Source organism: Typopeltis vanoorti, chromosome 5 (genome assembly GCF_054136105.1).
Source record: "Typopeltis vanoorti isolate ZY-2024b chromosome 5, IOZ_Tvanoo_1.0, whole genome shotgun sequence".
Classification (NCBI taxonomy): domain Eukaryota; kingdom Metazoa; phylum Arthropoda; class Arachnida; order Uropygi; family Thelyphonidae; genus Typopeltis; species Typopeltis vanoorti.
In genome coordinates, this window is record NC_143553.1 from 27,643,112 (window position 1) to 27,656,312 (window position 13,201).

The 13,201-nt window shown below is 36.1% G+C and overlaps 1 protein-coding gene across 1 annotated transcript in view; it reads left to right on the forward strand.

The window, feature by feature from the left end:
• The window catches only part of LOC150106274 (coiled-coil domain-containing protein 125-like), a 272,049-nt gene that overhangs the window by 61,402 nt on the left and 197,446 nt on the right, over window positions 1-13,201 (forward strand). The window contains exons 2-4 of the mRNA XM_090392299.1: window positions 5,349-5,419; window positions 9,628-9,714; window positions 11,419-11,576. Of these exons, the coding sequence (XP_090248425.1) occupies window positions 5,349-5,419; window positions 9,628-9,714; window positions 11,419-11,576 (316 nt within the window). The remainder of the gene's footprint in view (window positions 1-5,348; window positions 5,420-9,627; window positions 9,715-11,418; window positions 11,577-13,201) is intronic.

Consider the following 13,201-nt stretch of genomic DNA (forward strand, 5'->3'; position numbering starts at 1 on the left):
CTAAATAATAGTAATAATAATAATTTTTTTTCTGATTTATCCTTAACATATGGAATATGTGTGTTGGGTGGATTGATGGGGAGGGGAGAGTGCATGTAATATTTTACCTATTTTATATGAGCTATATCCATTGGCTAGAAAGGTGTTGCAAAAGGTCAGCTTCAAGGGCTGTGTTATTTGAAGGAATAACTTTGGCTCAATAAGTATTTTGAAGATGCCATACTGTTGAGAAGGGTGATGGTGTGATTGTTTATGTAAATACCTATCTGCATGAGTGGATTTTCTGTAAATTGAGAAGGATAATGAGCCATTAGGAAGTCAATTATTACTTTTTCTATGGTGAAGTTTATTTTAGGTGTTGGCTGTTAAGATGTGCCAAAAATGTATCAAATGTGTCTTAACAGAAAACATATCAACATAATGCAGCCAAGAAGGTGGTGGGGAGGAAGGGAACCAGTAGCAGTCCATCCAGCTGTTTTCTTTTCCATAAGAAATAACTTGCATATACTGTGAATCTAAATAATTCAATTATGTCAGGAGAGAATGCAGCTTGATGAGGTTAAGGATCTCTGTCAAAGGTACATTAGTGAAGAAATATCGAAACTGACCATGAGGTCAGAATCTTTCAAAGTTATATTTTTTTTATTTATGTTTTAAAGCGCAGAAAGATTTTAATAGCGGAGGAAGAATTGCTTGTAAAGGAAGAAAGTGATTTGCATGAGTGTTTGGCCAGTGTGTAGATGGGGCTATCTATTATAGGATGAAGAGGGGGAGGGATATTAGGTTTTTGAATTTTAGGGATCCTATATATTGGCAGTGGTTTTGCATGATAAAGATTGAGATTTTTTGGTAATTTCTTTGTGCCAAGATGTAACTTTCTAATAATTTATACACATTTTTCTTTTGAGATTTTGTTGGATTCCAATATATGATCTGATAAGTAGAAGAGTCTAAGATAATTTGTTTTTCTGTTGTAATCTGCTTATTTCATAATAACAGTAGCATTTCTTATTGGCTTTAGTTACAATAATTTTTGTTCCTATTTAATTTTTTTTTTAAGTGCTGATATTTCTTTAGGTGAATGTTATTCTTGGGAGGTTTTGGATTTTGTTACTAGTTATGTTATGTTAGGGTATGACAGTGGTGACTCGTACATAAGCACTGCGACACTGCAGCACCCCAAGGAAAAAATGAAAAAAATAAATTTTGTTTGTGTTTATGAATAATAACAATGCTTACAACATTATATAAATGCAGTACAACCTGTTAAAGGTTACAGTTTATGTTTTGACATTGATTGAATAGTTAATAATTGGAATTGTTCGATTAACGCTTTACATTATGAAACAAATGCACTGCGATCTAACGCCGATATTCGTTTGCACTTGTCATTGCACATCACATCATTAGATACACTGCCATCTGAGCAGTGTATCTTATTATTGCGTGCGTTATTTCTGTGAGATATGAAATGTTTATTATTGGTGCCTTTTTCGTGGTGAACTATTTTTTGTAAATCTTATTTTATTTTGTTAAAATAATGTATAATTATTTATTTATTATAGATAAAAGGCTGAATTATGACGAATGTCACTGTTGAAAATATGAAAATAATTATATTTTTTCAATTATTGTTACATGAAACAAATGCACTGCGATCTAATGCCGATATTCATTTGCGCTTGTCATTGCTATTGATACGAAACTTTTATTATTGGTGTTTGTTCATGGTGAGGATGAAATATTTTTAATAAAGCAATATTTTAATATGTAAATTTATTTATTAAAATAAATTTGTTACTATATATAATATATATATATATTATATATATATATTAAAAAAAAAAACTTTTTTTCCTAATCAGTAACGAATTTCTTTTAATAAATAAATTTACATATTAACAAATTGCTTTATATGCAGCACCCCCACCTAAAATTTTCATTGGCCGCCACTGGGGGGTGTGAGATTGGAGGAATGATATGGGGTATGAGATGGAGGAAAACATTTTTATTATGCAGAAGTCATTATAGACCGGAAAGACTATTTTTAGAATCAGTATCAGCTATGAAGCACTGTCATAACCTCACAAGTATGGTTGCATTCATTTACTGAAGATATGGAAGACTTGTCATTTCTAGACCTGATAACCTGTCTTCACTAATTTAATTTATGGTTATCTGATCCCCAGAGGGTGCCATTCCCATCCAATATGTTAAGGGAAAGTCAGAAAATCTAGCCATATTTCTCTACAAATACGATCTCCATGCCACTTTCAAGCCTTTCATTCAGCTAGCTACCTTCATACATTCTACTAAAGATCATCTGAATCTTGAACATCCTGGAGTGTATAAAGTTCCTTATGCCTGCAGTTTGGTCTACTTTGGACAGACTGGTAGATCAGTTAACCTTGAAAAACACAAAAATTACATCTGCGATCATCTGTATGGCACATTGGGATTGACAGACATGCTCTGGATTCTTCTTCATTTTTTTTTATATCTGATCCTCACATGAAAGGTCACAAGACCTGTAACACATGAGTGCCGTGTGTGTGGGCAAGATTAATAGAAAAAGGGAAGAATCTGTTCATATTTTGCTTGAACAGCTGAGGGTTGTAATCTCTGGGGAATGCAGAGTGGGAGGGACTGTTTCGAAGGACAGAAATAGATGGAATGAAAGATGGACTGTAAAAGGGTGTTGTGTTGGTTAGCAGTGGCTATTGTTTTAATCATTTTGGAGGAGAGTGGAGGAATAATAGTGGCCAGTTCAACAGAGCACTATCCATGAAAATATCTATAGAAGAGGCACAAGGCAGAAACTAACCATCTGTGAGAGAGGGATTGAAGTTGGTATGTGTGTGTGTGGGGGGGGGATCGTTACTTAGCCAGATTGCCCTCTTCTGGATAGAATTGAGCAATCTTAGAGAGGATTTTGTACACCACCCCAAATATGGGAGCAATATTCCATGGCTAGGCAGATTTGGGCTTTGTATAGAGTTAGCAGCGGTGAAGGTGCGAAGTAGTCTCTTGTACAAAAAAGTACATCAATGTCTTCGGTGGCTGCAGAAGCTATAGTTGAAATGCGGTTGCGTCAAGAAAGATCAGAGGTGCAGGTCAGTCCAAGAAGAGAAATGTTATTGTGTTTAGATAGTGGGTGGATGTGAGCTCTTTCTTGCATGAGATCAGATAGAACTGAGTTTAGTGGCATTGAAGCTTACAAGGTTGTCCTTGCCCCACTGAGATATAGCTAGGTGATCTGAGTTCAGGTCCCTGGTCATGGTAGATTTTGAGAATTCTAATACTTAAGCATTACAAGGTTTGTCAAATGAAAAGGAGGAATGGAGTGTACTGTCATCGGCAAAGCTATGGATAGGATTGGAAGTCTGTGAGAGCAAGTCATTTATAAACAAGAGGAAGAGAGGGGGTGAAAGAACAGAATCCTGGGATACTCCTGCATCGGTGGGGAAATCGGAGGAGAGGAAACTGGCCACCATGACAGTAGTGAGTGACCAGTGAGAAGGTTGGCGATTCAGTACAGAGTGAGGAAGGCAAACCATAAGATGGCAGTTTGTTAAGTACACTCCCTGTGCCAAACTGATCAAATGTCCTTGAAATGTTGAGGGCAACCATGTGAGTTTCTGCAAATTTCTCCATGGCCTGAGTCTAGAGGTGGGTGGTGAAAGCAAGATCAGCTATAGATCACGAGTGGCAGAATCCATACTGCTGGTCACTGATCAGTTGATATGTCTCTAAACGGTTCAAGATTTGGTTGTTGATGATGTCCATAATTAAACAGAAGTGAGAGCAAATGGACAGTAGTTTGTTGGTTGACTTGTATCACCTTTCTTTGGGATGGGCTAGATGTGGACCTGTTTTGATGTTGGTAGATGCCAGTTGAATAGGATAGATTGAACAGGTGATACAGGATAGGTGTTAGTTCTGGGACAAAATTTTTTAACACAAGTGGGATACCATGAGAACCAGATTCCTAGATTCCTTGTTTGTTTACAGGTTATTAAGGATTATTCAGATTATTAAGGGCTGTTTTTAGTGGAGTGGATGAAACTTTGCCCAGATCATCAATGCAGGAATTAGAAGAGTGATGCCAGTAAATTGGCCTTGTCTTTAGGTGAGGTAACTACAGTACTGTCAGGATGTGAGAGTGGCGGAAACCTGGGTGGGCAGAAGTTGCACCCAATGGCCTCGGCAAGATATCAGAAGGAGTTACTATCATTTGGGCAGGAGGTAAACTTGTTGCATTAGGCCCTTTCAAAGTATGACTTGGAGATGATTCTTTTGCAACTGTTGCAAGTTACAGAGTGGGCAACTGGAGTTTTGGTCTTGAGCCATTTGTGGTAAGCAGAGGTTTTTTCTTTTACAGCATTAGCACACTTTTTTTGAGAACCAAGGCCTGGATGGTGGCTGAGAATTTAGAATGGAATAAGGGATGAAAGCCTTCATTCCTGCGAGGATGATTTCTGTTATTCTGTCTGAGCAGGTGTTTGAATGAGAAGAACTGAAGCAGTAGCCTGACCATGGGAAGGAGAAGAACTAGAAGTCACTGAGGTCCTTTCAGTTTGCACTCTTGTAGTGCCAAAGGATAAGAGACATGTATGAGATTGCAGTCTGAGTTACCAGAAGGAGAACACACTTGACCTGTTAGGAGGAGGTCAACTGTGTTGGCAAATTGGAGGAATTTTTGGTATTCTGGTAGGAAGATTGATCTGAGTTAGGTCATTGCTGATGGCAAACACCTCAGCATCCTTGCCTGCTTGATCAATGAAACTTGAGAAGGGAAACCAATATGAGTTGTGGACATTGAAGTCTCCAAGAAGGATGACCTCACTATTGGGGATATTACAACATAGGATCAGATGAAGGAAAACATTATTACATAGAGGTTGTCATAGGTCTGACGGAATATTTTTAGGATCAGAATCAACTATGACGCAGTCTCCTAACCTCAACTAATTGCATAAATTTACCAAAGATCTGAGAGACTATCATTTTAAGACCTGATAGCCTGATCGCTAAATTAACTTTATGGTTATCCTACCCATAGAGGTTACCATGTAAGTACATTAGTGCTGTTGTAAGTTACAATTCAAATTTTTTCCATTGTGTAGTTTAGTGTTGTGTCTATCAGAGTTATAATTGTGCTCTGATGCTGGCTAGAATACCAGCTAAATATTAGTAAGCTTAGTAAATATATTTTTCCTCTCTTAGTGTTCTTTATACTGTAAAACATTATTATTAATCGTTTTTATATAGTCAATAAATTAATTAGTATCAAAATATATATGAGCACTGACATACTGTGAATAGTGATACACTTTTAACTACTGCAGGATTTACACAAAGTGACAAAGAAGAAACTTCTATGGTTGCTCTTCAAGAACAGTTGAAAAAGGCAAAAGAGGTAAATATTTTGTTGTTTTTTTTATACAGAGTTGCCTGCTACCCAAATCAGTTAAGCAGCAGTAGTATCTGATGAGATAAGATCTGCTTTCCATCTGCTCTTTTCTTATACTTTATCTATTCTGATATGGTTTGTGCAGTTTTTATGTTTTCTTTGTACTGTCATTTATGTACGTTTCTGCCATCTGAAATTAGGAAACTGCAGTGATCTTTTTGAAAGTAACATATAATTGAATATATTGCAACTGTTATTATGCACTTGCATTTAACTGATACCATTATCAATAGCACTGCATTATGACTAATTGTAGGGATGTGTGTTATGTATGGCCCCTTCTAAAAAAAAATATAGTAACTAATTTCATGCTTTATAATTGCATTTTTTACTAATTGTGCACATTAGACATAATGCAATAGCCCCAAATAAATGTAAGTTTTACCCCAGTAGTAGGTGTCTGCTTTCTCGCCATTTACTTTTTTAAAATAATTAATGAAGTACTAAATATGCAATTTTAAGATGACAAAAGAATCTGGTTTAATTCTTAGCTATTCAATGCTTAAAATACTTCATAACTGCAAGTTAGCAATACTGGAAACTCTGCAGTACATGGGAAAGATATAAATTAAGGACTGATTAACATGCTTTTTTTTTAGGGGGATGGTGGAATGATGATATCATTCCACCCTCTACCATTCAACCATGCTAAAGCTTCCTGCACTAAGACAGGTTTAAGAAGTCATACTTGCCAAACTAAATATCATTAACTTCTTGGATATTTGTATCCTCAAAACAGTGTGTGTGTGGGGGGGGGTAACTGATTTAACATAAGTGCAGAAATATAAAGCTTCATCACTATAACTGTTTTCTGTGCTGATAGACACAGTTGATTCTTTACTTCTTCCTGTCTCTCTAGCTTGAGTTAAAAACCATATTTATCTTATAATTAGAATGATTAAAAAAAAAACAGCAGTGCAAAATGTACTGTGCTCAATTTTTTTTAAAATTAAGTTAACATTGCAATTAATTTAGGGTGATTTCTAGCAGATATGATTTTATTATTATCTGAGACCACCAGAGAGAGTCAAGGACTCATCAAGGGAGGCTGCACATCACCCAAACCAGCTGTCACACCTTCTTAAACTCATTCATGCTAGATGCACTTACCACTTCAAGAGGTGAACTCTTCCAGTCACTGTTCTGTGAGAAAAATATCTAGGTCATACCCCCTTTGCTAAAACATGACCACTCTTCAGTAAACTCATGCTGTTCCTTGCAGAGTATAGCTTGTTTATCAATCCATTTTTGTATGGGAGTTCTTACCAACTTCTCTAAAATCTTCACCGCTACTTCAGAGATGCTGACAGTTACCAATAGACAGTTACCGGGTTAGTAGTTAGACACATTGGTTTTTTGCACAACCCACATTCAACAGAATCATCATGCATTCATTCTGTTCCTGTGGTATCTTTCTGATCTGAGACTCAAGTTATACAAGCATGGCAAAAGGCCTAGCCAATTTGACTGAACATTCCTTTAGCATATGTGCTGTTATTCCATCTGTCCCTAATGCAGAATTCTTATCCAGTTATGCAGTGCCTGTTCAACCTTAATTTTCATGCATCTGTCTCTTCATTTAGTGTAGTAGTATCAGCATTGCGCATCATGTTACATACTCCTAGTTGATATATCTTCACAAAGTGAGCATTCATTAATGAACAGTCCCATCGGTTTCTGACACAAGCATGCCATCTGCATTCAGGGAAATTATTCTTCCACATTCATTATTATTTATTTATTTATTTTTTACTTGTGGCATAACTATAAAATTCTTTTGGATTGCCTTTAGCATGAATAGCCAATTTCTTTTCATACTCTGATTTAGCTTTCTGCACAATACTTGTAACTTTTCTGGTCTGTGCTTTATATATTTCATAAGTCCTCTCACTTTTATTCTCACATTTTTCCCCCCACATTATCTTCATCTTATGGATCTCTTGCTTAATAAGGTTGCACATCCATTTCACTCCAATCCTATTTGTTCTTTGAACTCTAGGTATACATTCAGATACTGCCTCATTTAAGTACTTTTTCAAAGATTCCCATGCATTGAAGATAAAGATATTTTCCCCATTCAGTAAATGATATCACAGGACCAAAAATAGTATTCTTCTGATTTGGTCATAATTTCTATCTTTGTAGTTCAGTATGTTATCTGTCATGATTGGAACATCTATATAATTAGCTGCTTCTCAGGAAAGTATGGCATGATCACTGTCACCAATTGGTAATGAAATAGTCATATTCACTGAAACCCCATCTACTACCATGATTAAATTTAACAATTTTCGGCCTCGAGCTCCTTCTTTCATATGGTACTTGATAAAATTGTCTTGTAGTAATTCTTCTCCAATCTTATCATGAGATATTTCTTCTACCCAATCAATGTTTGGATAATTTAAGTTACCCATAATGATTATTCATTTAGTATCCATCAGGATAATTTGGTGATGAATTTCATTGTCCCTAGCAGCCAGATCTGTAGCAACATCCTGCCATATGTTTCATCTTGCTAGCCTCCACATCACACCAAATTATTACCATTGTTGCTGAATTGCAGAACATTATTACCATTATTGCTTTCATGTGTTTCTACCTTAACTGTACTCGAGCCATTCTATATCATTAGTAGTAGTATTCCCCCCTCCTCCGCTATTTCTTCTATCCTAAAAATACTATACCCTTTATGCTCAATCTCAGTTACAACGTATGACTCTGATAGCTAGGTTTCACTAATGCGAACATTCTTAGGTGACAAAATATTCAATAAAACATATAGAAAGGCTTAATTGTTGTTGATTATTCAACAACAGTTAAATAATCAACAACAATTGTTGTTGATTATTTAACTGTTGTTTAATTATCACTGTTATAAACAACACCAAGAAATGAAAAAATAAATTTATTTATTGAACTTACTGATATTTCGATGGTTTTCTAACCCGTATCATATCACCAGGGCACGAATTATAACTGTTTTAACTGTTTATTATAACCTGACACCATAAATTTGCACAAATAAAAAAAAGACTGGTCCAGTCTTTTTTTTATTTGAAGAAGAGGAGAAATTTGTTCTGTGGTTTGGAGTTGAACTGTGAGAGGGTGTTGGTTATCTGCTACACATATTTGGATGGATTTGCAAGAGGGTAGGGGAATTATTGATGTCAATTCTGATGACCAGCACTATAGAAGTATTTATAGAAGATGCAAGCTGCAGAGACTGAAAGTGAGTGGAGTGAATTAGTGAGAGAAGGTTGATCAATCTGCTCTTTTCTGTATAGAATCCAGTATTTTTACGGAGCTCTTAGGGGCACCACCTCAGATGTGAGAGCAGTATTCAATGTTCAGGAAGATTTGTGATTTATATAGTGTTAGCAGCTGTTTGGAGTTAAAGTAATGCCGTGAGCAAAAGAGAGCCTGGTGCAGAGGAGGCAATATTTGTGATATATTTGTGCAAAGAGAGATGTGAGGTTGGAATTATTCCAAGGCAAATCTCATCTTGAATAGAGATTTCAGTATTGTTGAGGGTAAGACTGGAATTGAGGGTAAGGATTCTTTTTTTTGTAAGAAATAATGCAGAGCTGTGTTTTGCTTACATTGAAGTTGACGAGGTTATTCAAACCTCATCGATTAATGGTTTGAAGATCTAATGATCTAAGATTTAAAGGGTTGAACTTAAAATTCAAATTCAAAAGGTTTGAACCCAAAGCATACATTTCCACCCCTCACCAGATGCATAACCATGCTCAATACATTTATATCATTTTCGTGTTTGCATACCATAGAACATAGCAGAACTTACACACATTTTCACCATTCCTACCATGATCTAGTTTCCCTGACTCTATATTAGGTCTCATCCCCAACAAGTGATTTTTCTAGGCTTCATTCCATCCATCCATTTAGTTGCAATTATTAAACTTTGTAGTTTTATTTAGAAAGTAAAGGATAATAATCATTAGAATTCTTAGACAGTAACAGTGATAAACGTTTTTCTTTAAATGCCTCTGCATAAATATATATAAATAATATATTGATTATTTAAATATGTACCCTCGGAATACTCATAGATATAATAAAAAGTACACTTAAATATTGATGGATTGCATAATTTTAAAAGCATTGATTTGAATGATTTAATATTTTAATAGGAAATTGGAATTTTACAAGGAGAATTAGAAGTTTATAAAAAGTTGCATTTTGCCAAATACAAAGCAAGTGAAGTTCTTTTGTGCCAGGTAAAAATTTTGTCTTCTGAGTAATAGCAATGATAAATCATCATAATTAATAATCCTTACAACAATAAAACTTGAGAAAAACATAGAAGTAAAGTAGAATAGTAAATTTTAAAATATAAAATACTAAAAGACCAGCAAAAAGTTGGAAGCAGTGATATAAAATATAGCTTCTAGGGAAATTTTTATTAGTTACTGATAGTACACTAGAAAAAATATTAAAACCAACTAGTTTTGTAACACCTGTGATTCGTGTTGCAAAATTAGTTGGTTTAATATTTTTCTAGCATATGATCAACATTTAATAAAATTTCCCTAGTAACAGTTCAGAAATTCATTTGTATTTTTGACAAAAATAAAAAAACTAACCCTTGAGCCTACAGATCTCATGATCATCTTCGATATCCAGTCCTTATTTACCAGCATACCTCTGGCTGACATTCTCCAGACATAGTCAAACTGTTTTGTTTTATCATGCACTCAAGCAATTCCATCATATGGGAAGACTCTTGTCACTTGCACTTGCCAATTTCTACTTAGAGCATCTTGAGGAATCCCAATTCTCTTCAATATAACCTCAAACTTCCTTTAGGGTACAATACGTGGATAATATTTTGCCATCTGGCCATATTCAGAAGTATCCATGCCTGCCTGCCTTAACCAAAACCAGCAGCCTTCACCCACACATCAACTTCACCATCGAAAAAGAAAAGGATTGAAAATTAGTCTTCTTTGATGTTTTCCTTTCCTATATCCCTTCTAGAATACATGCTACATCTGTTCGCTGTAAACCTACAACAAGATTCAGCACATTATCCACAGTCATCTTCAAATCTTTGCTCAACTGAGCACATTATATGCTTCAATTTCCAAGCTTTCCAACAAGAATTGAGCCATCCAATGCATTCTGGACATTTAAAGCCTATCCCCAATAACCCTGAACCTGTACAGTCAGTCCCTATCCCATACATCACAGGCAGCTCTGAAAAAACTGTTAAGCTTCTGAAAAGATACAACTAGTTCCTCCATTTTTTCCTGTTAACAAAATCTATTTCTTGATTACTATCCACCCCCTCTCTCCCTCCCTGATGTTTACCAAGTTTGGTGTGAGTGCTTGTACTTTGGATAAACAGGATGTTCCGTTGAAAAACAACGGAAAACTACCAAATCTAAAAAACAAGAACACTAATTATATATCATTCCAGTTATTTAAAGAGAGTGCTGAAGCACTTCTACACTGCCAATATTTGAATTAGAATGACTGCTTCTCTGTTGCCAAGATTTGGGAGAGTCTCATCCTCATAAATGGCAAACAATAGTGCATTCTCCCTTTTTTTAAAATATAGTGTTGTTGTTCAATTCATTACCTAAATTTAATTTTTATTTCAAATCACTTAATTTTATTTTGGCTTCAATTGTAATCTTATTTTATTTTGTAACCACCTACAAGGTGGCATTCTGGCATGTGGCTCAGCTCTGTAAATAGGATTAACATTCCTTGTTCTAGTTTCACCTTATGATTAGTATTTTCCACAGGTTTTTTCAGCATTCTGATTGTTAATTATGATCTAAGAATAATTAATATTACTCTCAGTTATAATGTTTAGAGAAAGAGAATTTTAAATAATAAAAAAAATCATTCCGCACTATTCATTTTAATTGTCATTAAATTTAATGGCATATGAAGCTTCTTTCATTTAATTTCAGCTCAGTAAAACAAGAGAAGAAAAGAAAAAGGTAGAACACCACAACAAATTGCAGTCTGCTGAATATGAAAAAGAAATAAATAGCCTTCAGTTTGAACTGCAATGTACTGAAACTCATTTAAGTGAGAGTCAGGAGTCATGGCTAGAAAAATTCACCAGGTACCAGTATAATTTCTATTATTAGATAAGTAATGTAATAATAAATTATTGCACACCTATTATGAACACAGTAAGCCACCTATTCCATCTCTCTAGTTAATCAAATTTCTGCTCAGACATCTTAATAATGAATATACAGATAAAACTGCATAACATGAAACAGTAAATAAAATACAAATTAAAACATCAGTGGCCCTAATACATAACCTGGAAGTACTTTACTGGTCACGCTCATTCTCCTCTTTCTGCTCAGACATCTTAATAATCTTCTTCTTCTTCTTCTTCTTCTTCTGCAGCTTCTCCCACTTAAGTGGGGTCACTGTTTGTTATGAGTCTCCTCCACACCTTCCTGTCTTGGGCTGTCACCACATCCAAGTTCTTCATCTTCAAGTCCTCTTCTACCAGCTCCCTCCATCTCTTCTTTGGCCGCCCACGCTTCCGCCTTCCTTGCACATCCATCTGCATGACCCTTCTTCCCACATATTCGTCCTCCCTCCTCATCACATGACCAAACCATCTCAACCTTGCCTCCTGTATTTTCGCTCCTAAGTTCGTAACTTTCACTGTTCCCCTGACATAGTCATTTCTCAGATGATCCTTTCTGGTCACACCGCACATCCACCTAAGCATTCTCATCTCTGCTACTTCCATCCTGCTAATGTTATTTTTCCTCAGGGCCACAGTTTCTATAGCATATGTCATAGCTGGCCTCACTACTGTCCTATAAATTTTGCCTTTCAGATTGATCGGCAAACTCTTATCGCATAACACTCCAGCCATCTCCCTCCAGTTCCTCCAACCTGCTTGTATCCTGCATCCCACTTCCTTCTCACCTCCTCCATCTTCTTCCACTGTCGAACCTAAGTATCTAAAGTCTCTCACCTTCCTGATGACATTTCCTTCCAGCTCCAGGTCTGTCTCCTGGCCACCGCCCACTGCGCAACACATATACTCTGTCTTACTTCTGCTCAGTCTCATACCTCTCTCTTCCAGTACTTTTCTCCATCTTTCCAGTTTAGTTTCCGCTTCTTCTCTTGAATCTACACACAGCAAGATTTCATCTGCATACAACATTTTCCAAGGTGCATCTTCTCTCACCTCCTCTGTTACCACCTCCATCACAATATTAAACAGAAACGGACTTAATGCTGACCCTTGATGCAAGCCAACTGTTACTTGAAAACTTTCTGTCTGTCCCAAACAGGTCCGAACACTTGTCTTCACATTTCTGTACATTTCCTGCACCAACCTGACATATTTCTCCGGTACCTTCTTCTCCCTCAGACACCTCCAGACTTCTTGCCTTGGCACTCTATCGTATGCTTTCTCCAGATCAATAAATACCAGATGCAGCTCCCTTTGTTTCTCTCGATATTTTTCCATCATCTGTCGTAACCCAAAGATAGCATCTGTTGTTGATCTACCAGGCATGAAGCCAAATTGTTCCTTTGCAATCTCCACCTCCTCCCTCAATCTACCATCAAGAACCCTTTCTAGGATCTTCATTGTGTGGGACATCAACTTTATTCCTCTGTAATTTTTACATTCTTGTGCATCCCCTTTACCCTTGTAGATGGGAACAAGAGTACTCTCCCTCCATTCCTCGGGTATATTTTCCTGTTGGC